General features: G+C 42.2%; 1 protein-coding gene across 1 annotated transcript in view; it reads left to right on the top strand.

Annotated features, from left to right (window-relative positions):
• Positions 1-26,641, top strand: part of WIF1 (Wnt inhibitory factor 1) — a 125,222-nt gene that overhangs the window by 39,599 nt on the left and 58,982 nt on the right. The window contains exon 3 of the mRNA XM_089674153.1: positions 11,832-11,940. Coding sequence (XP_089530279.1) covers positions 11,832-11,940 — 109 coding nt within the window. The remainder of the gene's footprint in view (positions 1-11,831; positions 11,941-26,641) is intronic.

Here is a 26,641-nt window from a genome sequence, read left to right on the forward strand (position 1 = left end):
GACTGTCAAAAACTGCAGACTTAATAGAGGAAAAGGTCAGAGAGTGTGGACATGATACATTGTTGGTTGAGGATATGCTGCAGAAGACGACATGAAGCTGGGAACATGTTACACGAGGCTAATAGAAATCAATGCTATCACCGTAATCAATGTTCCCACTACACAGTGCTGAGGTTCCAAGGGCCACACATAATTTACAAAATGCTGCATGCAGCCCCCGTGCTGCAGGTTGGGCACCAGGGAAATAATATATTCAATTCACTATACAGTAGATGATTTATCATAGGGTTCTCACAGTACAGAAGGAGATATCAGAGCTGCAGCTTTTTTGAACAAAGGCTGCAGATTTAAAATGATTGAAACCAATTTTTGAATTTTTAATATGCAGGCCACCCATCTCAGAGTTTGTCAATGGGCGATTCTCCTCTTTTTGGGTGAATGTATTGGTGTATTGGTTGCTACCTCACAGACTGTAACATATTTGCAACTGTAGCACTACCCCCTTAGGGGTCACTGAGTTTTGGGTCCCCCTATAGTTCTGCACAGCCAGGCAACTCACATTTTGTTCCTCCACACTGGTGACATTAACCAGTCCTTAGGCTTGTTTTTGTAGTTTTATTAAGGGGTATTTAACTTAGATGGGTTCAGGGATGCATGGGATGCCAAGGAACTGTGAACTGCGAGGACTGTCTCCTTAACAACTATGTACCAGTCTATGGACAAGAAAGAAAAAAATCTGTTTCTTCTTTGAGAGCATTCCAGCTCTTTGGTGTACCTCCTTTTCTCCCAGCTGCACTGACGGTATACCCTTGGCAAGGGGATCCAGAAGCTGCCAAAGTCAAACAGTCATGGCTGAGGAGCTAGTTGGGTTCTCCACCTGATTGCCCTCTCCCCTTATCTGGCCCAGGGGGTGTAAGGTTACTCACACTGTCCTTCCTGATAGCTTTATGGGTTGGTGGCTGCCTTCAGGCCTTCTGCTGGGCTGGCTCTTTTCCTCCTGCTCAGGCTGTCCCTCTTGGTAGAGGGAGGTCCCCTTTTTCAAGCACCTGCCTGTAGGTAGACCCTTTCCCTGGGTTCCCTCCCAGGCTCCACACTCCAGCCTCTCATTCCATCTTCCACCCGACACTGACTATCTCCTGCTGACCAGGCTCAATCATATGTGAGGGCTGTCCTGACCCCATGTCAAGCCTTTTGCTTGAGCATTGGTCAAGATCACTCACACATGCAAATCATCCCCTCCTTACCCCCACCCACTGCCTTCTAGAAACCTCTCAAGCTTCTAGAGCGGGGGTGTATCAGGGAACTGAACTGCAGAGACCTCTGCCCTGACCTAAAGTTAGCTGGCCCACTCATCCCAGGCTGCTATCCAACCTCTAACTAAAGAGAGAGGTGCTACACAACTGTTATGGTGTCTCTGATATGGTGAAATTCTGTGCATATTGTGGATGTTTTCACCTTCCATAAATAATGAATTAAAGAAAAAAAAAAGAAATCAATTTTTAAAACTAAAGTAACATGTTAAACTTGATAGATTGGTTATAATTATCTAGATCTACCTTGATATCCACTGTGACGGATTGCCTGGCACCCCGCCTGGGTGCTTCCATCAGAGAACCTCACCGCTGGGACACATGAACAAAGTATTATAGCTGGGAATTGCACCTAAAAACTAGATGACACTAGCTTAACTGCAAGCTGGAACTCTCTTTATTGAAAGTTCACACAGAATTTATACTACACAAAATCAGATAAGAGCTTGATCACATGATCCTAAACAATGCAAACGTTAAACAGTAATATCATCAGTACATCTAACAGTACATCTAATAAACAGCTAACATCTAACAGTGATTTAATTAAACAGTACTCTAATTAACAGCTAGCAAAAAACAGTAATCTAATTAATAGTAAGCTAATCAACAGTCAGGCACCCAGGCCAGCCAGGAGCCCACCCCAGACAGCCCGGCAACAAGCCCACACCCCTGAATATACAGAGTACATTACACATGCTGTCTTTCAGTTGTTTGCTTTTCATTTGTATAATCTGTCCACTAGAAAAGTCATCATAAGAGAAAGCTCAGACAATGTGCCAGCAGTCTCGAAAAGTGGAAATAATTTATCTTCATAGATTTCTTGAGGGAGATTGTTGATAAATATCTCTGACCCAAGTGGAGGAGCTTCTCCAACCCAGTCTGCAGGAGGGCTACCATATTTCCTCTGACCATTATTATTATTTAAGGTACTTATATAGCGCTGTAAATTTTATGCAGCACTTTACATATACAGTCAGGTCCATAAATATTGGGACATTGACACAATTCTAACATTTTTGGCTCTATACACCACTACAATGGATTTGAAATGAAACAAACAAGATGTGCTTTAACTGCAGACTGTCAGCTTTAATTTGAGGGTATTTACATCCAAATCAGGTGAACGGTGTAGGAATTACAACAGTTTGCATATGTGCCTCCCACTTGTTAAGGGACCAAAAGTAATGGGACAGTTGGCTTCTCAGCTGTTTCATGGCCAGGTGTGTGTTATTCCATCATTATCCCAATTACAATGAGCATATAAAAGGTCCAGAGTTTATTTCAAGTGTGCTATTTGCATTTGGAATCTGTTGCTGTCAACTCTCAAGATGAGATCCAAAGAGCTGTCACTATCAGTGAAGCAAGCCATCATTAGGCTGAAAAAACAAAACAAACCCATCAGAGAGATAGCAAAAACATTACGTGTGGCCAAAACAACTGTTTGGAACATTCTTAAAAAGAAGGAACGCACCGGTGAGCTCAGCAACACCAAAAGACCTGGAAGACCACAGAAAACAACTGTGGTGGATGACTGAAGAATTCTTTCCCTGGTGAAGAAAACACCCTTCACAACAGTTGGCCAGATCAAGAACACTCTCCAGGAGGTAGGTGTATGTGTGTCAAAGTCAACAATCAAGAGAAGACTTCACCAGAGTGAATACAGAGGGTTCACCACAAGATGTAAACCATTGGTGAGCCTCAAAAACAGGAAGGCCAGATTAGAGTTTGCCATACAACATCTAAAAAAGCCTTCACAGTTCTGGAACAACATCCTATGGACAGATGAGACCGAGATCAACTTGTACCAGAGTGATGGGAAGAGAAGAGTATGGAGAAGGAGAAGAACTGCTCATTATCCTAAGCATACCACCTCATCAGTGAAGCATGGTGGTGGTAGTGTCATGGCGTGGGCATGTATGGCTGCCAATAGAACTGGTTCTCTTGTATTTATTGATGATGTGACTGCTGACAAAAGCAGCAGGATGAATTCTGAAGTGTTTCGGGCAATATTATCTGCTCATATTCAGCCAAATGCTTCAGAACTCATTGGATGCCGCTTCACAGTGCAGATGGACAATGACCCAAAGCATACTGCAAAAGCAACCAAAGAGTTTTTTAAGGGAAAGAAGTGGAATGTTATGCAATGGCCAAGTCAATCACCTGACCTGAATCCGATTGAGCATGCATTTCACTTGCTGAAGACAAAACTGAAGGGAAAATGCCCCAAGAACAAGCAGGAACTGAAGACAGTTGCAGTAGAGGCCTGGCAGAGCATCCCCAGGGATGAAACCAGCATCTGGTGATGTCTATGCGTTCCAGACTTCAGGCTGTAATTGACTGCAAAGGATTTGCAACCAAGTATTAAAAAGTGAAAGTTTGATTTAGGATTATTATTCTGTCCCATTACTTTTGGTCTCTTAACAAGTGGGAGGCACATATGCAAACTGTTGTAATTCCTACACCGTTCACCTGATTTGGATGTAAATACCCTCAAATTAAAGCTGACAGTCTGCAGTTAAAGCACATCTTGTTCGTTTCATTTGAAATCCATTGTGGTGGTGTATAGAGCCAAAAATGTTAGAATTGTGTCGATGTCCCAATATTTATGGACCTGACTGTATATTGTACATTCACATCAGTCCCTAACCCTCAAGGAGTGTACAGTCTAAGGTCCCTAACTCACATTCATACATACATATACTGGGGCCAATTTAGATAGGATCCAATTAGAGTTGTTGGTTAGATAGGATCCAATTAACCTACCAGCATGTCTATGGAGTGTGGAAGGAAACCAGTGTACCCAGAGGAAACCCACATGGCACAGGGAGAACATGCAAACTCCAGGCAGGTGGTGCTGTGGCTGGGAATTGAACCAACAACTCTAGTACTGCCAGACAGAAGGGCTAACCATTCCATCCACTCCAGAAGGGAATCTTTATTGTCTTTATCCTGAGAATTAATCCAAGCCTTGATATCAGTGTTCATCATGTTATTATCCATCATCAGAGATTAATTCGCTCTCTCCCTGTGATCAGAGGCTGAACTGAGCTCTTTTCCATGATCTGACCGGGAGAAGCAGACAAAATCCCTGGTATCCTCCACGGGCCATAATCAGTGGGTAGAGGGTTAGCCCCTAGTCCCCTCCAAAAACCCATGCCCTGGTTGGGTCTGTCACATCCACATAAAGAAAACAAATTAGTATCTGTGAGTTAGTAGGAACTGAAAGATAAATTTAAAATGTTTGAATGCATGCATCTTCTATGGAAGAACCAGCCACTGCAGGGGGCACTGCTCCAATTGTTTGCAGGAGTAATACAATTCAACTAGAGTGACCCTGCACCTCCAGCCAATCACCTGTGGTGCCAGCCCAGAGATCCTTAAAGTTGATCACCTGTGTACCCAGACCTACTCTGGACTTCACTGTTTCAGAGGCCAAGTGCAAATAGCTAGTAATGTCTAATACCGTTTAAAGCATAACTAAAGGCAAAACTTTTTGGGGAGAGGGATTAGAACACTTGTCAGGTACCTATTACTGTGCTCGCCCTCATTAGAGAGATTCACCCTCTCTGTTCTGTTTACCGTTTTCATTGAAAGTGAAAATAAAGAAAAATCCAAAGTTTGGAGTTGACACTGGAACAGGAATAGAAGGGAAATCTTCCAATGGACGCACTAGTTCTGGTGACACCCTAGGATTCCCTCATTTTGGAGGATTAGCTTTCACTTCCTGTTTTGGCAGGAAGTGAAGGGAAATCTCCCCGATGGGATACAGATGGCAAATTAAAAAAAATGACAGGGGTTGTAACCCTCCCTTACTTTATCCAAAATGAGAAAAAAGGTTTTGCCTATAGTTCTCTAGTACTTTGATGAAATAGTGGTTGTTCTCTAGTATTTGTTGCTGCAGAGACTGATAGAGACTGTGCTGTACTGCCATCTAATGTCCTTTATGAGTTGTAGCAGCACTGCCCTTATGAGCTCCTATTTGTACAGCTTCACAATCGATTTAACATTGTTGTGTACTGTATGCATACTTTTTTACCATTTGACCCTGTTTGCATTGTTAATTCTACTTTGCACATATTTAATAAAGTTCAAGTTAAAGCTACCCTCTGCTTGATCATTCAGCCAGTCCCCTTACCTGTTACATGGTCCCCCAGCTGTCAGTAGGCAGAAGCAAAAGTGATTCATAAAAAGGAGACACATCTACTTGTATGCATTTGGTTGGGAATCAGACAGTGGTTCTGGTAGCAACATTGGAGCGTATTATTTGCAATTGACTAATAGGTGGCACATACACTCACTGGCCACTTTATTAGGTACACCTGTTCAATTGCTTGGTAACAAAAATGGCTAATCAGTCAATCACATGGCAGCAACTCAATGCATTTAGGCATGTAGACGCGGTGAAGACGACTTGCTGAAGTTCAAATTGAGCATCAGAATGGGGAAAAAAGGGGATTTAGGTGACTTTGAACGTGGCATGGTTGTTGGTGCCAGACGGGCTGGCCTGAGCATTTTAAAAACTGCTGATCTGCTGGGATTTGCGCACACAATCATCTCTAGGGTTTACAGAGATGGTCTGAAAAAGAGAAAATATCCAGTGAGCAGCAGTTGGGTGGACCAAAATGCCTTGTTGTTGATGTCAGAAGAGAATGGGCAGACTGGTTGCTGCAACATCAAGATGGTAGGGTCAGAATTTGGCGCAAACAACATGAAAATATGGATCCATCCTGCCTTGTTGTGTCAACAGTTCAGGGTAGTTGTGTAATGGTGTGGGGGATATTTTCTTGGCACTAGAAAGATGTACCTAATAAAGTGGCCGGTGAGGGTATATTTTCTGATCCTTGTAATGGCATGTAGACCTTAGTGAATATGCTGTATAATGATAATTTGTTTTTAACTGAATTTAGTAATGCAAAACTGGCAAAAAAAAAAATCTGATTAGCAGATAACATCAGTTGTTTAAAGTGAACGTAAACCTATTTTTTTTTAAATGTCAAACATGTTATACTTACCTGCTCTGTGCAATGGTTTTGCTCAGAGCAACCTTGATCCTCCTATTTTGAGGCGCCCTGCTGAAGGTCCTAGCTCCTCTTCCCTTCTGAGCTGATTGCTAAGGAGGGTACTCAAGCAGGCTCAAACTCGAGCAGAGCTATGTGCATCTATTGACACACGCAGCATGGTTCGGCCCCTCCTCCCACTCTCTCGCCACAGGCTGTAATTGACAACAATGACAGCTGAATTATGAAAGATGTATTTTAATACAAAATAATATTACGAGTCAGACCATACCAAACACTAGATTAAAGGTGTATAACACATCTAGTACAAAAAAAAAACCCTTCTTAGATTTTTATTTATTAGCCATTTTTTTATTTGAGATGTAAGCCAGGACAATACTCGTTATACGTATCCAAGTATGCCCATCACTGGTATTGTTTTCGTTTTCCCTCAGCTGAAATAAGCCATCTTTGTGGTCTAAGAATGCATCTTATAGCAAAGCTTTTTTTTTAGAGGTGATCCAAGGTAGGTGGGAGGCTGTCCTTGACCCCAAAATTGGGCTTCAGGTATGATAAAGGTTATAATAACTCTGTACAAGGTGTCCTAAAAGTCTGCATCTATAGGCACCCAATTATTAAAAATGATAACTATCCCTACAGCTGGCACTCCTCTGCTCTGCTCTACAGGGCACTATCTCACTCTCTCTCCCTGGGATGTTATAAGTGATCCTATTGTCATAATCCACTTTTGGTTGATTTTTGTAAATTATGTAATGAAGGCATTATGTGCTACAAAATGTAGTTCTGTTAAGTTGTAACAATAGAATTGGTTTAAACTGATTGTAAAGGCTGTTTTTCTATTAAAATAAAAAAAAAGATGTTATAATTACTTGCTCTTGCAATGGTATTGCACAATGTGATCCCTTACCTCTTCTTTGCTGGTCCCCCCGCCAGCACTGTCCACTCCTCTTCTCCTTCAGGTACCCCCTCAGCAAGCTGTGTGCTGTAGGGGCACCCGTGCAGGCACGCTCCTCAACTGGCCTACGTGCATCCATAGAAATACACAGCGCAGCTCAGCCATGCCCCAACTCCTTCCTTATGGACAGCAGCAACAGCCAGTTGATCCTGTGAGAGCAGGAAGCAGGGAGAGAAGAGCTGCAGCCAGGGACAGAACTGCTTTGATAGAGGTCTCGAATAAGTGTTTAGGGGCAGTGGGCTAGGACAGGTAGGGGTGAGTTTTTTACATTACTGCAGGAAATTCATTGAGAAAAAAAAACAGTTTGGGTTTAGAATCACTTTGAGAGGACACTGCTGTGTATATTACAAATTGCAAAGCCTGATTAGGTGACTGGCAGAAGGTATGCCAATAAAGGGAACAATGAGACAAGGTGTGACAAGTAATATTAAGGAGCCTGGCAGCAGAGTCTTGTATTTATTGGACAAGGGACAGTTGAGTCTATGGAAGGCAAAGCATAAGGAAATTGAAAATGTTACATTTTCATCTGATAAAAGGCACGAATTCTGGTCTTTCCTGCAAATTCTTTACACTGCATATTACCATATAAATCCTGATTTATAAAGCAAGTCCTTTTGATTTTTGTAAACGAACAAGTCTTTTCTAGTTCTTTTTAAAGTTACATAAGTTTATAAAGTTGAAAAAAAAACACAGTTCCATCCAGTTCAATCTATGTGTGTGTGTATTTTTATTCTCTAACAATTCCTATAGTTCTGTATATTCTGTTTCCAGAAAAAAACAAAACATTTTTTTAAGTTATCAACATTTTCAGATAGTACCACTTCCTGATGGAGAGAGTTACACATTTTACTGCCCTAACAGTAAAGAACCCTTTCTATAATCTAAGGTTAAACCTCCTTTCTTCTTACCTGAAATTGTAGCGACATGTCCCCTTCAGGGACTTTCGAGCAACCAGTTTATTACAGTTACTAAAGTCACCTTTGATATAAGTGTACATCGTAATTATATCCATTCTTAAGTGCCTCTTCTCCAGAGTGAATAACTGTAATCTATGTAACTAATCCTCATAGCTGAAGTCCTCCATCCCCCTTATTAATTTGAATGTTTCGCCAATTTTTTTTTTCAGTTTTGGATATAGAAGGTAAGGGTTAAAACCCGTGATAATTGTTTTTTTGCACTGTGTCCTGTTTGTGAGTTTTCTCTTCACTTCCTGTCCTGAAAACGCAACAGGAAATGAGAGGATAGGGGAATTTCTTCCTTGGACATTTGTCACTGGTGTCCCCAGTGGAACATTTCCCCTCACCTCTTGTTCTGGTGACAGTGCGAGGGCAGAACAGTGGCTAAGTGGTTAGCACTTCCGCCTGGCCACACTAGGGTCGCTGGTTCAAATCCCAACCTCAGCACAACCTGCCTGGATTTTGCATGTTCTCCCTGTGTCTGTGTGGGTTTCCTCCTACACTCCAACACATGCTGGTAGGTAAATTGGCTATAGTATGTGTATGTATGAATGGCAGTTAGGGACCTTAGATTTTACGCTCCTTGTGGGTTAGGGACCGGTGCGAATGTTCAATATATATGTAAAGCACTGCGGAAATTGACAGCGCTATATAAGTGCCTGTAGTAGTAGTAAATCTCCAAAATGTTAGATTTTCCAGTTTATGTGTTGGTGAGAAAGGTGACTAGGACAAACAGAGAGGGTAAATCATTCCAGTGCGGAAACAGACAGCAATAAAAATGTACAGGGGTTCTTACCATCTTAAATCTAAAATAAAGAAGGTTTTGGTTTTAAATGCATTTTAAAAAGTTGTAGGTGTAAGGATTGTGTTACCTGACCTGTTTTGTCTATGAAACAGGAGCATTGGTTGGATTATGGATAGCAAAAGACTCGGGCAACTCAGAGGAGAAAAATGAGGCGGTACACATAGTGCACGCCGCCAAAATAGTTTTGTGAAAGTGAGAGGGGCTTAAAATGGGTATGCTCAAATAAAACCTGAGCCTACTCACTGCATGCAGGACACACACATACAGTATTTCACATATCCTAAACCTAGAAAATGTGCTTTTTTACTGTGTCAGTGAGAGTCTACTAACCTCAGACCAATTATAAAAAAATAACCTCCTCTATTAAATAGGCTTTTTTGCACACATCTTACCTTTAAAAAACTTTAAAAATTAAAATAATCAGTGACAATTTATCAACCAGTAAATCCTGAGACATTTACCACTTTGGTCAATGTACTTGTATAATACACTGTAGCATAAAGTTTACTCAGGAGTATAAAATATCTTTACACTGAAGTGTTCAGGACTATGTCGTATACAGTGCAGAGTGTATATAATGCAGGGCTCAGGAACGTGTAAACCACAGAGCACAGGAGTGTGTGGTTCAGGAATGTGTAATTCACAGAGCACAGGGTTCAAGAGAATGTAATGCACAGAGCTCAGGAGTGCATAAAGCACAGAGTGCAGGGCTCAGGAGTTCATAAAGCACAGAGTGCAGGGATCAGGAGTGCATAAAGCACAGAGTGCAGGGCTCAGGAGTTCATAAAGCACAGAGTGCAGGGATCAGAAGTGCATAAAGCACAGAGTGCAGGGCTCAGGAGTTCATAAAGCACAGAGTGCAGGGATCAGGAGTGCATAAAGCACAGAGTGCAGGGCTCAGGAGTTCATAAAGCACAGAGTGCAGGGATCAGGAGTGCATAAAGCACAGAGTGCAGGGCTCAGGAGTTCATAAAGCACAGAGTGCAGGGATCAGGAGTGCATAAAGCACAGAGTGCAGGACTCAGGAGTTCATAAAGCACAGAGTGCAGGGCTCAGGAGTTCATAAAGCACAGAGTGCAGGGATCAGAAGTGCATAAAGCACAGAGTGCAGGGATCAGGAGTACATAAAGCACAGAGTGCATGGATCAGGAGTGCATAAAGCACAGAGTGTAGGGATCAGGAGTGCATAAAGCACAGAGTGCAGGGATCAGGAGTACATAAAGCACAGAGTGCAGGGATCAGGAGTCCATAAAGCACAGAGTGCAGGGATCAGGAGTGCATAAAGTACAGAGTGCAGGGATCAGGAGTGCATAAAGTACAGAGTACAGGGATCAGGAGTGCATAAAGCACAGAGTGCAGGGATCAGGAGTGCATAAAGCACAGAGTGCAGGGCTCAGGAGTTCATAAAGCACAGAGTGCAGGGCTCAGGAGTTCATAAAGCACAGAGTGCAGGGATCAGAAGTGCATAAAGCACAGAGTGCAGTGATCAGGAGTACATAAAGCACAGAGTGCAGGGCTCAGGAGTTCATAAAGCACAGAGTGCAGGGCTCAGGAGTTCATAAAGCACAGAGTGCAGGGATCAGAAGTGCATAAAGCACAGAGTGCAGGGATCAGGAGTACATAAAGTACAGAGTACAGGGATCAGGAGTGCATAAAGCACAGAGTGCAGGGATCAGGAGTGCATAAAGCACAGAGTGCAGGGATCAGGAGTGCATAAAGTACAGAGTACAGGGATCAGGAGTGCATAAAGCACAGAGTGCAGGGATCAGGAGTGCATAAAGTACAGAGTACAGGGATCAGGAGTGCATAAAGCACAGAGTACAGGGATCAGAAGTGCATAAAGCACAGAGCTCAGGACTGCATAACACACAGAGTGCAGGGCTACAGAGTGTGTAATGCCCAGAGAACAGGACTCAGAAGTGCATAATGCACAAAGCGCAGGACTGAGGAGTGCGCAACATACAGAGTGCAAGCTTAGTAATCATTAAGGCTCAGAAAAGCGTAATGTACAAGGCACATTGCTCAGGTGTGCGCAGCACACAAAGCACAGGAATCAGAAGTGCCTAACGCACAGAGCCCACGAGTCCGTAACGCACAAAACGCAGGGGTTAGGAGTGCATGATGTACAGAGTACAAAGGACCAAGAGTTCCTAATACGCAGAATGCAAGTGTCAGAAGTATATATCGCAGAGTGCAGGGTTTAGGAATAGGTAACGCACAGGAAATGTACACAACAGAACCAAATATTGTCTCCTCTTCCCAGTAAGAAATTTCCCCCAGCAGAGATTTCTCTGTCCCCAAGTACAGATAGCCCAACCTAAATCACCCTCACTACAGATATTCCCTCCCCCCCCCCCCCAACCTTTCCCAAATTACCCTGTACAGGGCTCTCTTCCCCAAATCCCCCTCAATACAGACTTCCCTCCCCAGTGCAGATTTCCCCCTATGCCCACATATCCCCCTCCACTACAGATCTCCCACCTATCCTCCCCTCAGCTGTGTCATGTAACACTGCATATTAGAGCTGAGTAGGCACTTAGGGGATTCTTACTCATCTCTGAACTGCTTTGGCACATGCCTCTGGTGCCCAGTGCTACCCATGCTATGAAAGGACAAAGAATATTAAATAATCACTCTCTGTGTAGCCTATTACCACCAATCTGTTCTTTCATTTTGACAGCTGGAATCTGATTGGAGGCTGTAGAAAGTACAGGTACATATGGATGATTCACACATATTATACCTTTATACTTTTGCACTATGATTTGCTTCTTTGTTTTACAGGCTGAATATTATTATGAATTTTTGTCTCTTCGCTCCCTGGATAAAGGAATCATGGCTGATCCAACTGTAAATATGCCATTACTGGGTACTGTTCCACACAAGGCTTCAGGTTTGTCACCTTTAGCACATTTTGCAAATTGTCTATTTTATCTATTCTTTTTGTGTTTGTACCACTTTGTGCTCCACAAACAGCTGCTCAGACTTTCAGTTTTTGCCATGTCATCATTGTCTTCTGTCATGGATTTACTAAATGCCAGAAATAACACAGATGCACAGAAAGCATTACTAACCTTTGCCATGACATATGCACTTTTACAAACATTTAGTGGTAAATATTGAATACTATACGTTTAGCACTTACCTTAATTAGGCATTCATTTAGGCCTTCATGGTGATGTTGTGTACATGGAGTAACCTTTAGAGAAGCCTGTTTCAACCAGGGTTCCTACAGAGATTGCTTGGAGTTCCTCAAGCAATAAGCAATTTCTGCCTCTCAGATAAGGAATTTATGACACTAGTGATCTTTTTAGCTATCTGTTAAGCAGGTATTCTTTTCACTGATCATCAATGTAAGTAGCATTCTTCCCACTGACTCAGTGTAATGGCTCTTCTTTTCATCAACTCTTAGCATAAGGGGGCCTTTCCTTCCAGTGACCAATCTGGATTGTGCATGGTAGCCAACAATTAAAGCGGTAGTAAAATATTTCTTATTATTTTAAAAAATGGGTCCCCAAGTGCCTTCTCACTCGCTGCCCCTGTGCGAAAGCAATACAAGGAGGACCAGTCTCTTGGAGGACCCTCTCCTGCATCTGCTCTTCCCTCTGTATAACATCCATTCTATGTTTATCAACTATCCTGTTTCTGCCTGTCTCAATCTCAACATTCTTCCAGATCTCCAGCATGTAATAAAGAAATCATGCCATCAGTTAGAGCGATGCCAATATACTGCTGCCCCTCAGATACTGTGGCCAGTTATAATATATTACAAAGTAGTTTTTTCTGGTTTTGTACTGAGTTTTAAATGCCAAAATAAAGATAAACATTGTGTTACAAAAATAGCTTTAGACATGAGCAATACTTGTAAACTGTATATAAAGTGTTAGTAAGTGCTGCATTGCTTTATCAATACAGACTTTTCTATTAATAAATAAATAAAAATGGGTCCCCCAGCAGCTTTAAGCCATAATGTACTAGTCTGTACTGCATACTAGCACATTATGACAGACTTGCCTACAGATGGAGCCGTTAAGCACTGTCACGGCTCTCCCTTGTCCATAGCAGCCTCCATGTTCCATTGCCAGTGGTGGAACTATCAGGGTCGCAAAGGTCACACGTGCGACCATGCCCTGGCTTTCCACCACCCTGGGGGCCTCAAGACCCAGCATCTCCCATGGCTAGCAATTATGTTTTCAGTGGAGGGGGAAGGAGGGGGCGATTGGCAGCTCCATGGTGCCCATGGCATCTCCCTCTGCTCTCTGGCCAGCAGTTCATTATGCAGTGCATGGGGGGAGCAGCCTCTGACCTGGACAGGTACCTGCTTTAGTGCATAAGTTAGTTGCTCTGCTTGTTCACTGAAGCCAGTACCTGTCCAGGTCAGAGGCTTCTTCCCTCTCCACTGTATAGCTAAACCGCTGGCCGGAGGGGCAAAGGTAGATGCCGTGGGCACCATGAAGCTGCCAAATGCCCCTCCTTTCCTCCACTGCATAATGAACTGCTGCCCAAAGAGCAGAGGGAGATGCTGGGCACTACAGAGCTGCTGGTCAATAATGTGCAGTATGAGGTGAGTGGCCATGGTGTGACCAGGGTACTGAAAGCACATTGTTGTGTGTGTTGGGAAGGAAGAAGAGGGGGGGTACAGGGATGTGCTATGAGTTGAAGGTGTGCTGGGGGGGTAAAGACACATGCTGGTGCTGAGGTGTACAAAGGTGTGCCGGAGGGATACAAAGGATGCTGGGAGGTACAGAGGTGTGTGTAGGGGGTACGGAGGGATGGGGGGTGCAGAGATGTGCGGCAGAGTACATAATTATGCTGGGGGGTGTTGAGGTGTTTTGCAGAGGCATGCTGGGGGTTATGAAGACACGTTGGGGGATATAGAGATATGCTGGGGAACACAGATGATGCTGTGAGGTGCACAAAGGTGTGCCGGAGGGATACAAAGGATGCTGGGAGGTACAGAGGTGTGTGTAGGGGGTACGGAGGGATATGGGGTGCAGAGATGTGCGGCAGAGTACATAATTATCCTGGGGGGTGTTGAGGTGTTTTGCAGGCTGCAGAGGCATGCTGGGGGTTATGAAGACACGTTGGGGGATAGATATGTGCTGGGGAACACAGAGGATGCTGTGAGGTGCAGAGGTGTGTGTGTGTGTGTGTGCATGTATGTGTGTGTGGGGGGGGGGCGATGGGTGAGGAGGTGTGCTGGGGTTTACTGAGACTTGCTGGGTGTATGAAGGCGCAATGGGGAATAAAGAGAATTCTAGGAGGTACAGATGTATGTGGGGGATGCAGTGGTGTGCTGGGGGGGGGGGTGCGGAGGATGCTGGGAGATGCACAGGTGTGTGTGTAGGTGGTGCAGTGAATTGCAAGGGTGTATAGAAGTGTGCTGGGGGTTATGGAGGTGTGCTAAGGGTACAGGGGTTATTTAGGAGGTACAGAGATGTGTGGGGGTATGGAAGCGGCATGCTGAGGACAACGGAGGCATTCCACCGGAGGTGTAGAGATATGCAAAGGGATATGGCATTAGGTGGCTCTTGAAAAAACACGCCCATTTTAAATGCCGAACCCCTAATTAAGAAACATTCTTTGCCTACAATGACTAACAGAACACAGCAAAAAAAGGTGTCCCTGAATATTTTTTGGAAAGGTTGGCAGCTATGCAACTGCAGCACATGTGAAAGGATCCCGCTATGAGATCGTAAGAAAGGGCCCTTACAAGGGAGTAAAGGGCTCTGAAATCAATGAGAAGGGCCCGGGACCGATGGAAAGGGCCCAGGGATGGGGTCAGGGGGGCTCTTCATGGTTTCTTGCACCAGGGCCCTGAAGGTTCTAGTTACGCCTCTGCTGTCTGCATTTCTTTCCTGCACATTATTACTTTTTGTTCAATTTTATTCTATTTAAAGGGTTCTCCAGTATTTCAAAGGTTTAGAAAGGCTGCTTGTAGATGTGAATTAACAGATAAAAGTTGAAGCAGAGGAAGATTGACAATAGGGAGTGTAGGATGAGGTTGTTGTAAGTTTATTTTAGGTGCAGATGTAGTTTGCGTTATTGTAATGTTTAACGTTATAGGATTAAAAATCCCATTTCAGTCTTTGCAGATGACACCAAGCTGGGCAGTGGAATAACGTCCTTACAGGATGTCTTCAACTTACAAGCCGACCTCAATGCATTGTTTAATTGGGCAAATATGTGGCAAATGATGTTTAATGTTGATAAATGTAAGGTTATGCACTTGGGGGCTAAGAATACGCATCATACATACTAGGGGGGTACAACTGGGGGAATCAATGGTGGAGAAGGATCTGGGAGTTCTGGTAGATCACAAGCTTAATAATGGCATGCAATGCCAAGCTGCGGTTTCTAAAGCGAGCAAAATCCTCTCTTGTAAGAGGTATAGACTCCAGAGAGAGAGATATCATATTACCCCGGTGCAAATCATTAGTAAGATCTCATCTGGAATATGCAGTTCAGCTTTGGGCACCAATTCACAAAAAAGAACATTGGGGAACTGAAAAAAGTATAGAGAAGGGCAACCAAACTGATAAGAGGCATGGAGGAGCTCAGCTATGAGGAAAATTAGAGGAACTAAATGTATTCTCTCTTGAGAAAAGGAGATTAAGGGGATATGATCCACATGTATGAATACATCAGTGGTTCATATAGTGAACTTGGTGTAGAGTTATTCACCTTGAGGTCATCACAGAGGACAAGGGGAGCTTTTTCTGTCTGAGGAAAAGAAATTTAATCAAATACGGAAAGGTTTCTTCACAGTAAGAGCTGTGAAAATGTGATCTAGACTTCCTTTAAGAGTTGGTTCTGGCCAGATCAGTGGATTGCTTTAAAAAAGGCCTGGATTCTTTCTTGGATACACAGAATGTAACTGGTTACTAACATTTATAAGTAAAGTTGATCCAAGGAATATCCGATTGCCTCTTGGGGGATTAAAAAGGAATTTTTTCCCCTGCAGGAGCAAATTGGTTCATGTTTTGCTGGGTTTTTTGCCTTCCTCTGGATCAATTGTGGGTGTAGGATTATAACTTTTTTTTTGGTTGAACTGGATGGACTTTTGTCTTTTTTCAGCCAGACTAACTATGTACAGTAACTACCTTTAAATTTTTTTGTAATATGACTTTTGCATTTTTTAAAATGCATCAATGAGGGAAATCTTTATTTCACTACTGAGATAAGTTATCAGTCACAGTGGACACGCATTGTTCTCAGTGTGTCAGCTGCCTCATAATCTTGCATTGTGAGGGGGAGCAGTTAGGCACAACCATAGTGTAGAACTGAAAAACAGGAATCAGGGCTTGTGTATGTAATTAGCAAAAATTGTTGCCTCACGTACCTACTGTACATACATAATGACAAACTATACATAGAAACAAAGTTTATAAATCTGACACACAATAGGTATATTATATGCTGATCTTTCTTAAATGTATATCTAATAGTCCATGAAAAGACTACCGTATCTATTCCCTTTAACTGCATCCCATTCAGCATCTTAACTATGAGTACAAATGCAAGTATTATAATAAAAAATGCTTAAATTATTAGGTACTAACAAAAATATGTAAATACATTTGGGTCTTAAGATGGCATCAAAATGTGCTTACAATTGCTTCAAGCTTGGTGCTGTCTGTTGAGCGATCACTCTCAAGTATATCATGTATTTAGAGTGATGTGTGGGCCCAATACGCTGTAATCGGAACATGAATGATGTACTATTTACGGCTGAACAAACAGGATGAGGTTTTAGCCAATGTGTATTTTAATGGAAATGAAGGAAAGCTATTGGAAACTCATTTTATGCCAACAAAAAGCCTATGGGAATTTGCTTCCATAATATGAATCTGTAGTCGCTAGGCACCCAAAATGTTATATACCAAAAAAAAAACCAAAAACTTGTATCCACTTATATAACTACTTCAGAAAAATAGGAAAATACAATATACAGTATGATCCAAATTAAACAGATATACATATCCTCCAAAGGGACAGTTGCAATACCACAATAGAAATAACTTATTTGTAGACACATACACTATATTGCCAAAAATATCGGGATGTCTGTCTTTACACACACATGAACTTTAAAGGCATCCTAGTCTTAGTCCATAGGGTTCAGTATTGAGTTTGCCCACCCTTTGCAGCTATAACAGCTTCAGTTCTTCTGTGAAGGCTGTCCACAAGGTTTAGGAGTGTGTCTCTAGGAATGTTTGACCATTCTTCCAGAAACGTATTTGTGAGGTCAGTCACTGATGTCAGATGAGAAGGCCTGGCTTGCAGTCTCTGCTCTAATTCGCCTCAAAGGTTGTCTGTTGGGTTGAGGTCAGGACTTTGTGCAGGCCAGTCAAGTTCTTCCTATGTGCACTGGCGTGCAGTCATGTTGGAACAGGAAGGAGCCATCCCCAAACTGTTCCCACAAAGTTGGAGCTAAGGGGCCAAGCGCAACCCCTAAAACCAACCCCACACCATAATCCCTACCAAACTTTACACTTGGCACAATGCAGTTAGGCAAGTACCATTCTTCTGGCAACCACTAAACCCAGACACATCCATCAGATTCCCAGACAGAGAAGCATGATTCATCACTCTAGAGAACATGTCTCCACTGCTCTAGAGTCCAGTGGCGTCATGCTTTACACCACTGCATCTGACGCTTTGCATTGCACTTGGTGAGGTAAGGCTTGGATGCAGCTGCTCAGCCATGGAAACCCATTCCATGAAGCTCTCTATGCACTGTTGTTGTGATAATCTGAAGGCCACATGAAGTTTGGAGGTCTTTAGCTATTGACTCTGCAGACAGTTGGTGGCTTCTGCGCACTGTGCGCTTCAGCATGCGCTGACCCTGCTCTGTTATTTTATGTGGCCTACCACCATGTGGCTGAGTTGCTTTTATTCCCAGTTGCTTCCACTTTGTTATAATATCACTATCAGTTAACCGTGGAATATTTAGTAGCTAGGAAATTTCATGGATGGACTTATTGCACAGGTGGCAACCTATCACAGTACCACACTTGAATTCACTGAGCTCCTGAGAGTGAAAGTTTTCTTTCACAAATGTTTGTAGGAGCAGTCTACATGCCTACTTGATTTTATACACCTGTGGCCATGGAAGTGATTGGAACACCTGAATCCAGTGATTTGGAGGGGAGTCCCAATACTTTTGGCAATATAGTGTATAAAAACATCTAAAAGAAGTTGAAGTGGAACATTAGGAATAAAAGATTTTAGAAGTTAGATTGGGCTAGTTTAGTTACCTTTGATATTATTCTCTGGTATAACCAAAGCTTGTTTGGCTCTACTTGTCCTGTGGATCAAAGGAGTCAGGTTTGTTCTACACTCCTTTAACCCAATTAAATTCAGGCCCAGGAAAGACCCCGACTTTAAAGTCAGGGTCCACCCAGCGATCTGCTGAAAACCTGAGCCAGCCACTTCCACTCCCTCCACAGCCTGGCACTCCAGTAAGAGCTGTAGTGGCATAGATGAGCTCAATGCTCAACAGGCTTACAACTAAGCGAGCAGCAGTCTTTGATCTCTCAGTTCTCAGTCTTAGAAGCAGCGGGGTACAGATGCAACATCCACCGATGTGAGTATGATTTTTCTTTTTTTTTAAACCTTTACTTCTCTTTTAATCTTCTGAGAGCTTCTGTGGCTTCCTATCTTGCTCACTGTTGATAGGGGGTTGCTCACTCTGTAACTTGTCCATTTAGAAAACATCTTGTACTCTTTTAATGGAAGAGTTGTACCCTTCCCTTACTGGGATACACTGTATGTATACATGTAAATTCAGTATTATTCCCTTTAATACCAATGCTACACTGTAATCAAAAAATTGTATGGGCTATTCTTGTAATCCACTGATTTCTATATTTTACTGCAAGACATCTGTATACATTTTAACTATTCCAAGTCATATGGCTGAAATACAATCTGTAATTTTTGTGACTATGTACATATCCACTGGATTATCTAATTGCAAAATAGAGTATAAATAGTGCTCATATAGTTACTGCACCTTTATAATCCAACAAGAAAGAGTTGGTAATATTACCTTCAATGCCCTTGTAATCTCAAAAATTGCATGGGACTATATTTGTAATCCACTGGCTACAATTGGTACAACAAGACTTCTACATGAATTCTACCTATTCACAGGGATTATAATGAAATGAAAATGTTTGGAGGCGGTTTAACATTTTATGGAGGAAAGAATGGTGAGTAATAAACCACATAATATGCTTGTGTTAGATCTCCTGGAATTTTTTTGACTCACAATGAGTTCATGTTTGATTGTTCCCATTTCCTTCAGATACAGGGCCCTGCCTAAGGGCATTAAGTGTGCTCCTGCATATGCTAACTCGATTCTGGGGGAGGCTGAGAAGAATCTTATTTATTCAGATTATAAATTTGCAAATAACTTTGCAAGTATTGACCTGGCATAGGTATATCGACGACCTGATACTGAAAAGGAATTGAGAGAATTTGTTTAGATTCTAAATGGAAATACTCAAAACTTTAGGGTCACAAATGCAGTAGACCATAAAAGGGTAGTCTTTCTGTATTCCACAACTCAGATCATTGAGGTGGGCAAACACAATCTAGTAGCAGCAGCGTTTTTGCCAAAAAAATGCTGACAGCTCCTAAACTCTACTAAACTCTCCTAAACCCTGCTAAACGCCAGTGCCCAGCCTTTAGCAGGGTTTTTTTTCACTGGTTGTTAAGGAGAGGGTTGGGAAGTCAGCCCATTTCCGGCAATAAAAAAATTTGAAATAAACAGCGTAGGGGTCTCCCCCCTATCCATACTAGGCCCCTTGGGTCTGGTATGGATTTTAAGGGGAACAACATGCTAAAATAAAAAAAAATTGCCATGGAACCCCCCCAAAATCCATACCAGACTCTTATCCAAGCATGCAGCCTTGCAGGTCAGGAAAGGGGGGGAGAAAGCTCCCCCCCGAACCATACTTGGCCACATACCTTCCTGCCCCAAAGCACCTTGTCCCTAAGTTGATGAGGACAAGGGCCTCTTCCCCACAACCCTGGCTGGTGGTTGTGGGGGTCTGCGGACGGGGGGCTTATCAGAATCTGGAAGCCCCCTTTAACATGTGAATGAGTATGGGGTACATAGTGGCCCTACTCATTCACCAAAAAAGGGTAAAAATTAAATAAAAACACAAGTTCTTGACAAGTCCTTTATTAAAAAATAAAAAAAAATATTCCCTGGTGTAAATCCATCATCAATCACAACTCCCAGAGACCCAAAAAAGAAAAAATCTCTGGTCCCGACGAAGGCTCCCGCCGTCTGGTAGCTCCACCGTCTGACAGTTCTTAAATAACCAAGGGGTGGGTCCATCCGGTGACATCACTGGAGACCCCGTCCCCTTGTAACATCAGTGACACAGGGCATGCTGGGTTGGTGATGTCATGGGGGTGGGGTCTCCGGGGACTGGGTATGGGTTGGGGGGGAACCCCACACTGTTTTTTTTCACATTTTCTTTTATTGCCGGAAAATGTTTTTTTTTTTACATTCAGCTGTCAGCGGGGTGACCCACTGACTAGTTCTTTTAATAAGGCTTAAATGGCAACAGTGAAAATACACAATTGCTTTAAATAACATGCTTGGGGATACCTTAAACCTGTACATATAGTGGTGCACTTGTTTGATGTAATAAAGTAAAAGTAAAGTGAATTTTACAAAGAGAAACTACAGTTTCAGTTGCCACTAATTGACAATTTCCAGCTGTTTTATTCTATTTGTAAACAAAGTGTTTGCGATTCCCTTCAACATTCATGCCAGAACCTTATTCTAGGTAGGTTCTAGTATGAAGTGAAAACAAAAAACCAATGTGGGGTTCCCCCTTAAAATCCATACCAGACCCCTATCTTTAATGAAGGTCTGGTATGCATTTTAAGGGGTACCCCATGTAAAAAAAAAAAAATGGAACAAAACATAGAAATTGTGTGGGCTCTCCACCAAAATCCATACTTATCTGAGCATTCAACCTGGCTAGCCAAGAAAGGAGGGGCAGCGAGCTTGCCACTGCAATACCAGGCCACATACCTCCAACATGGGGGTATACCCTGCCAGGGACGCAGTATGGCAAAGCCCCATGTTAATGGAGACAAGAACTTCTTCCCCACATCCTTGGCCCAGTGAAGGGGGGTCTGTGAATGATGGGGTGAATTTATTGGAATCTATAGGTCCCCTTTAAAATAAGGAGGCCCCCTGATATACAGTACCCCCTTACATGAACCCCTGGTTACTCATTCATAAAAAAAGATACAAAGTAAATAAACACTCAACACATTTGCGATGCACAATGATACTCTCTCCATGGATCTCTTTGTCTGAGGTATATGTTAAGGTGACAGCATACATTACTTGGAATTTTTCTGGATTGGCAGAATGGCGGATTTTGGCTTAGCATAAAGCGCATATATGACCTACTTAATTTTAAATAGTCAACTGCAGTTGGTGAGTGAGCATTTTTTGTGGAGCACTCAGGATCGCAGCATATGTATGAAGGGTGAATTGAAGCAGTACATTATTTATTGTGGGGCATGGACACAAGTCAAGTGAAGCACCTATCATTGACTGAATTTATAGCATGTGTTGCTTAGGGAAACTCACATGCTTGGATTCACTTAAATAGTGGATTATGGACTGTATAGTTTAGATTCAGTGCCTTGAAAAAGTATTCATACCCTTTGAAATTTTCCACATTTTGTCATGTTACAACCAAAAACATAAATGTATTTTATTGGGATTTTATGTGATAGACCAACACAAAGTGGAACATAATTGTGAAGTGGAAGGAAAATGATAAATGACATGAAAAAAATTTGTGTTGCCAAACCCCCGCTGCTGTGACTGACTAATTAGGAGTCAGCTCCAGCCTGAGGAGACTGAGAAAACAGGTATCCCCATAAACACTGGGCAGCATTTGAGGCACCAGAGACTGCAGACTTTCATAGACTGGAAGGAGCTGAGCAACTGTCAGGAATTACTCAGTGGGACCCTGCCAACACAATGTGCTTATCTCTACTAAGGGAGGAGGGGGGATACATGCTTTCACAGGTCATCATTGTCAACTAACCGGAGCCAAACAACCTAACACAGATTTAACTCTACAGCTCCTGGTGAGGAAGCCGAGCAGAAGGATCACAATTAACCCCTCAATGGCTGGGCACTTTTAAGTAATGCCCGATAGTTACAAAGTAGGTGTGGCCAGTCATTGAGGGGTTAATTGTGAGCCTCCTGCTTGACTTTCTCCCTGGCAGCTGTGGAGTTAAATTTGTGTGAGGCTCTTTGCCCCCCCTCCATTAGTTGATAATGATGACCTATAAAAGCATGTGGCCCCCCCTCCTCCTCTGTTAGTAGAGTAAAGGACATAGTGTCGGCATCGTCCGCTGAGTAATTCCAGAGCTAGGCTATTTTGGGAGTGATCTGTGTGGATGGCACATGCCCCTTCTCTCATGCTCATGCATGAGACTTCTAATTAGTCTGTCAGTCACAGGAGAGGAGGTGTGGCGACACATTTTTTTTTCATGTGTCAGGTTTTTTTACCGTAGAAAAGCAGAGAAAATTTCAGATGACTGGCTGCACCTTTTTTGGCCAGACTACGAACAAATGACTTCTGCTGTTATGCTGTGTGAGGTAGATTGGTCATTTCAATTTCGATTTTTTTGGGTTTCAACCACTTTAAGCTCTGTCAGATTGAATGGAGAGCATCTGTGAACAGCAATGTTCAAGTCTTGCCACAGATTCTCAATTGAATTTAGGTCTGGACTTTGACTGGGCCATTCTAGCACATGAATATGCTTTGATCTAAACCATTCCATTGTAGCTCTGGCTGTATGTTTAGGGTCGTTGTCCTGCTGGAAGGTGAACCTCCGCCCCAGTCTCAAGTCTTTTGCAGACTCTAACAGGTTTTCTTCTAAGATTGCCCTGTATTTGGCTCCATCCATGTTCCCATCAACTCTGACCAGCTTCTTTGTCCCTGCTGAAGAAAAGCATTCCTACAACATAATGCTGCCACCACCATGTTTCGCGGTGGGGATAATGTGTTCAGGGTGACGTGCAGTGTTATATTTCCGCCACACATAGCATTTTGCTTTTAGGCCAAAAAAGTTCAATTTTGGTCTCATCCAACCAGAGCACCTTCTTCCACGTTTGCTGTGCCCCCCAACATGGCTTCTTGCAAACTGTAAACAGGACTTCTTATGGCTTTCTTTCAACAATGGCTTTCTTCTTGCCACTCTTCCATAAATGCCAGGATTGTGAAGTGCATGACTAATAGTTGTCCTGTAGACAGATTCTCCCACCTGAGCTTTGCATCTCTGCAGCTCCCCCAGAGTTACCATGGGCCTTTTGGCTGCTTCTCTGATTAATGCTCTCCTTGCCCGGTCTGTCAGTTTAGGTGGATGGCCATGTCTTGGTAGGTTTGAGGTTGTGCCATACTCTCCATTTTCAGATGATGGATTGAACAGTGCTCCATGAGATGTTCAAAGCTTTGGATATTTTTTTATAACCTAACCCTGCTTTAAACCTCTTCACAACTTTATCCCTGATCTGTCTGGTGTGTTCCTTGGCTATCATGATGCTGTTTGTTCAATAACACAGGTCTGCAAAAAATTTTTTTTCGAGAGCTGTTTTGGTTATTCCACATAATCTTTATGTTTTTTGGTGCGCTGAATCCAAAAATGACCTCCATTTTGTCATAGGACATCACATTTCCTGACAATTTAAGTAACTATGGTAAATAAGGCAATACCTCAAAATAAATGGAAATAGACTTATAAAATTAAAGTTTTATTTCAATTTTTTTGAACTGAAATGAGCTCACCTACCCACACTAAACTCGATTCTTCTTCCCTGTGAGGCTCCTCTTGGTGCAATTACGCTTGTGAAAAGCATCTGGAATGTCTCTCTGAAGCATCCAACAGTAGTCTGCCATCATTGTAATGCTGCATTTTCCCTGGAATCTCCTTTCCATCTCTTTAATGTCTTGGTGGAATCGTTCACCTTGTTCCTCACTCACAGCTCCCAAATTTTCAGGAAAGTAGTCAAGGTGGGACTGGAGGAAATGCACTTTCAAACTCATCAGGCAACCTAAAGCTTGAAATGCTTTCAGCATTCGTCTGACGATCTTTTTGTAGTGAGGATCTTTGTTATTGCCTAAAAATTTCTGTACGACTTCTTTAAATGCATTCCACCCTTCTTTTTGAGGATCCGTCATGGTATTGACAAACTCTTGATCAACTATAAGCCTTCTAATGTCTGGTCCGACGAACACACCTTCCTTCAATTTTGCCTCCGACAGGCCTAGAAACTTGGTGACCAAGTATTTGAAGCATTCCCCATCTCTTGGAAGTGATTTTACGAATTGCTTCATCAATCCCAATTTTATGTGGAGAGCTGGTAGAAGAACTTTATGGGAAGGTACCAAAGTTTCTTGGAGGACATTTTTTTCACCGACTGTTAGCACCCTCAGCTGCCAACTCTTCTTGGTCCAGTGATTTTGTCGGTCTCGACTGTCCCATAGACATTGAAAACAAAGGTATTTGGTATCCCACCCACTGGATTCTTCAGGAAAGATTAACCCCTTCTACCATTAGAAGCACAGACTCAGGGCTGAGGCTTACACATACAGCATGCTGCTGAGTATCCCAGTAGTCAGACATGTCACTCAGAGCAGCACTTGTATTCACCCCCTTTGCAGGGGGGGAGGGGCAGAGATTGTTTACCTGCAAATAACAACAAAGGGCCAGAAGAGAACTAGGAAAATGAGGAAATAGATTTTTTTCCCTAAAACTTGCTTAACTTATGTATATATTGCTGACCATCAGATTTATAGTGCTATATTTTTTTTTACATAACTCAGACAACCCCTTTAAGGTTTTTTTGGCATTTTATATCTTAAATGCACTTATGTGAATTAATTAATAGTAATTTGGACTTTAAATTTGGTTAAAAATACATAATATAAAATAAATACCAAAAATTAAAAACATTTGATAAATTTGAAGACAGTTTAGCATTTTGTGGCAAGTCATGACGTCTAGGAGTTTTTTCAATATTCTATTTGTTTTCAGCACACCAAAATACATGGAAATTAGATGAAAATAATCAAACAGCTTTTTAGTCGCAGACCTGTGTAATATTCTCTAACAACTTTGAGGGCTTCACAGAACAGCTGTATGTATACTGAGATTAAATTATACACAGGTAGACTCTATTTACTAATTAGGTGACTTCTGAAGGCAATTGGTTCCACTAGATTTTAGTTAACGATATCAGAGTAAAGGGGGCTGAATACAAAATGCACGGCACACTTTTCATATATTTATTTGGAAAATATTTTCCTTCCACTTCACAATTTGTGCTACTTTGTGTTGGTCTATCACAGTGGTCTCCAAACTGTGGCCCGAGGGCCAGATGTGGCCCTTTGATTGGACTTATTCCTCCATCAACAATGGGGCATAATTCCTGCCACCGACACGAATGATGGGGCACTATTTCTCCCACTAATATTTATGATGAGGCACTATTCCTCCCACTGATATTAATAATGCAACAGTTTGCCGCCCACTGAAACCAACAATGGGGCAGTATTCCTCCCACTGCCCCCAACAATGAGGCACTAGGTCTTCAACTGATACCAATGATGGGGCATTACTCCTCCTCCTACAGACCACCAACCCTAAGGTAATGTTTATTCTCATTGATGCTGGGTCAGGGACATTTTCTACCCCCGCTGGCCACAATCCAGGCCCCTGAAAGTCTGAAGGACAGTAAACTGGCCCTTTGTTTGAAAAGTTTGGAGACCTCTGGTCTTTCAGATAAAATCTCAATAAAATAACATTTAAGTTTTTTGTTGTAACATTACAAAATGTGGAAAATTTTAACAGGGTTATGAATACTTTTTCAAGGCACTGTATATTATATTGGATCAAAGCATATGCACTTTAGGAAATATATAATTTGTATGTGTATATAATATAATTTCCTCATAAAGTAGTAGCATAGTTTTTTTCAAAAGTTTGTTGTTGCTTTTTTTACTTTTCTTTAAACATTTAGTTCACCCATTTGGTAGACCGCAGTCCAGTAAAATTCAGTGCTTTTAGATATTTTTTGTGTGTTAAAAACAATAACGTGATTTGTATTGTGGTATTGCAGATTTCTCTTTGGAGGATATACAGTACATAGTTGTTCAATGGGAATGTACGTATATTAAATTTTCAGATTTTTCTGTAATAGCAGCATAAAGTAGATACAAGGTTTTTCATATCAAACAAATTTGATAGCTGTAGTTTCCAAAAGTGACTCTATAATATCTGAATTTCTCTGTGTAGTTTTATCTCGAATAATGTTGTTTGATGTGTCTGAACAAATTTAAAATAATTTACATACCAAAGTAATTATTAATCTGACATTGCCAAATGAAGACCACAGGGCTAATTCAAAGGCAGTAGTACAAAGCAAAGAATCAATTTTCAGGTTACGGTACAAACAAAAACAATGTTGTTGCCGCTAGAAAGACTGCTCCATCTAGGTTCTGGTGTATGCTTCATTCTCCGAAACATAATAATCC

Source organism: Staurois parvus, unplaced genomic scaffold (assembly GCF_062004578.1).
Source record: "Staurois parvus isolate SC_StPar_1 unplaced genomic scaffold, SC_StPar_1.0 ptg000147l, whole genome shotgun sequence".
In the NCBI taxonomy this organism is placed as follows: domain Eukaryota; kingdom Metazoa; phylum Chordata; class Amphibia; order Anura; family Ranidae; genus Staurois; species Staurois parvus.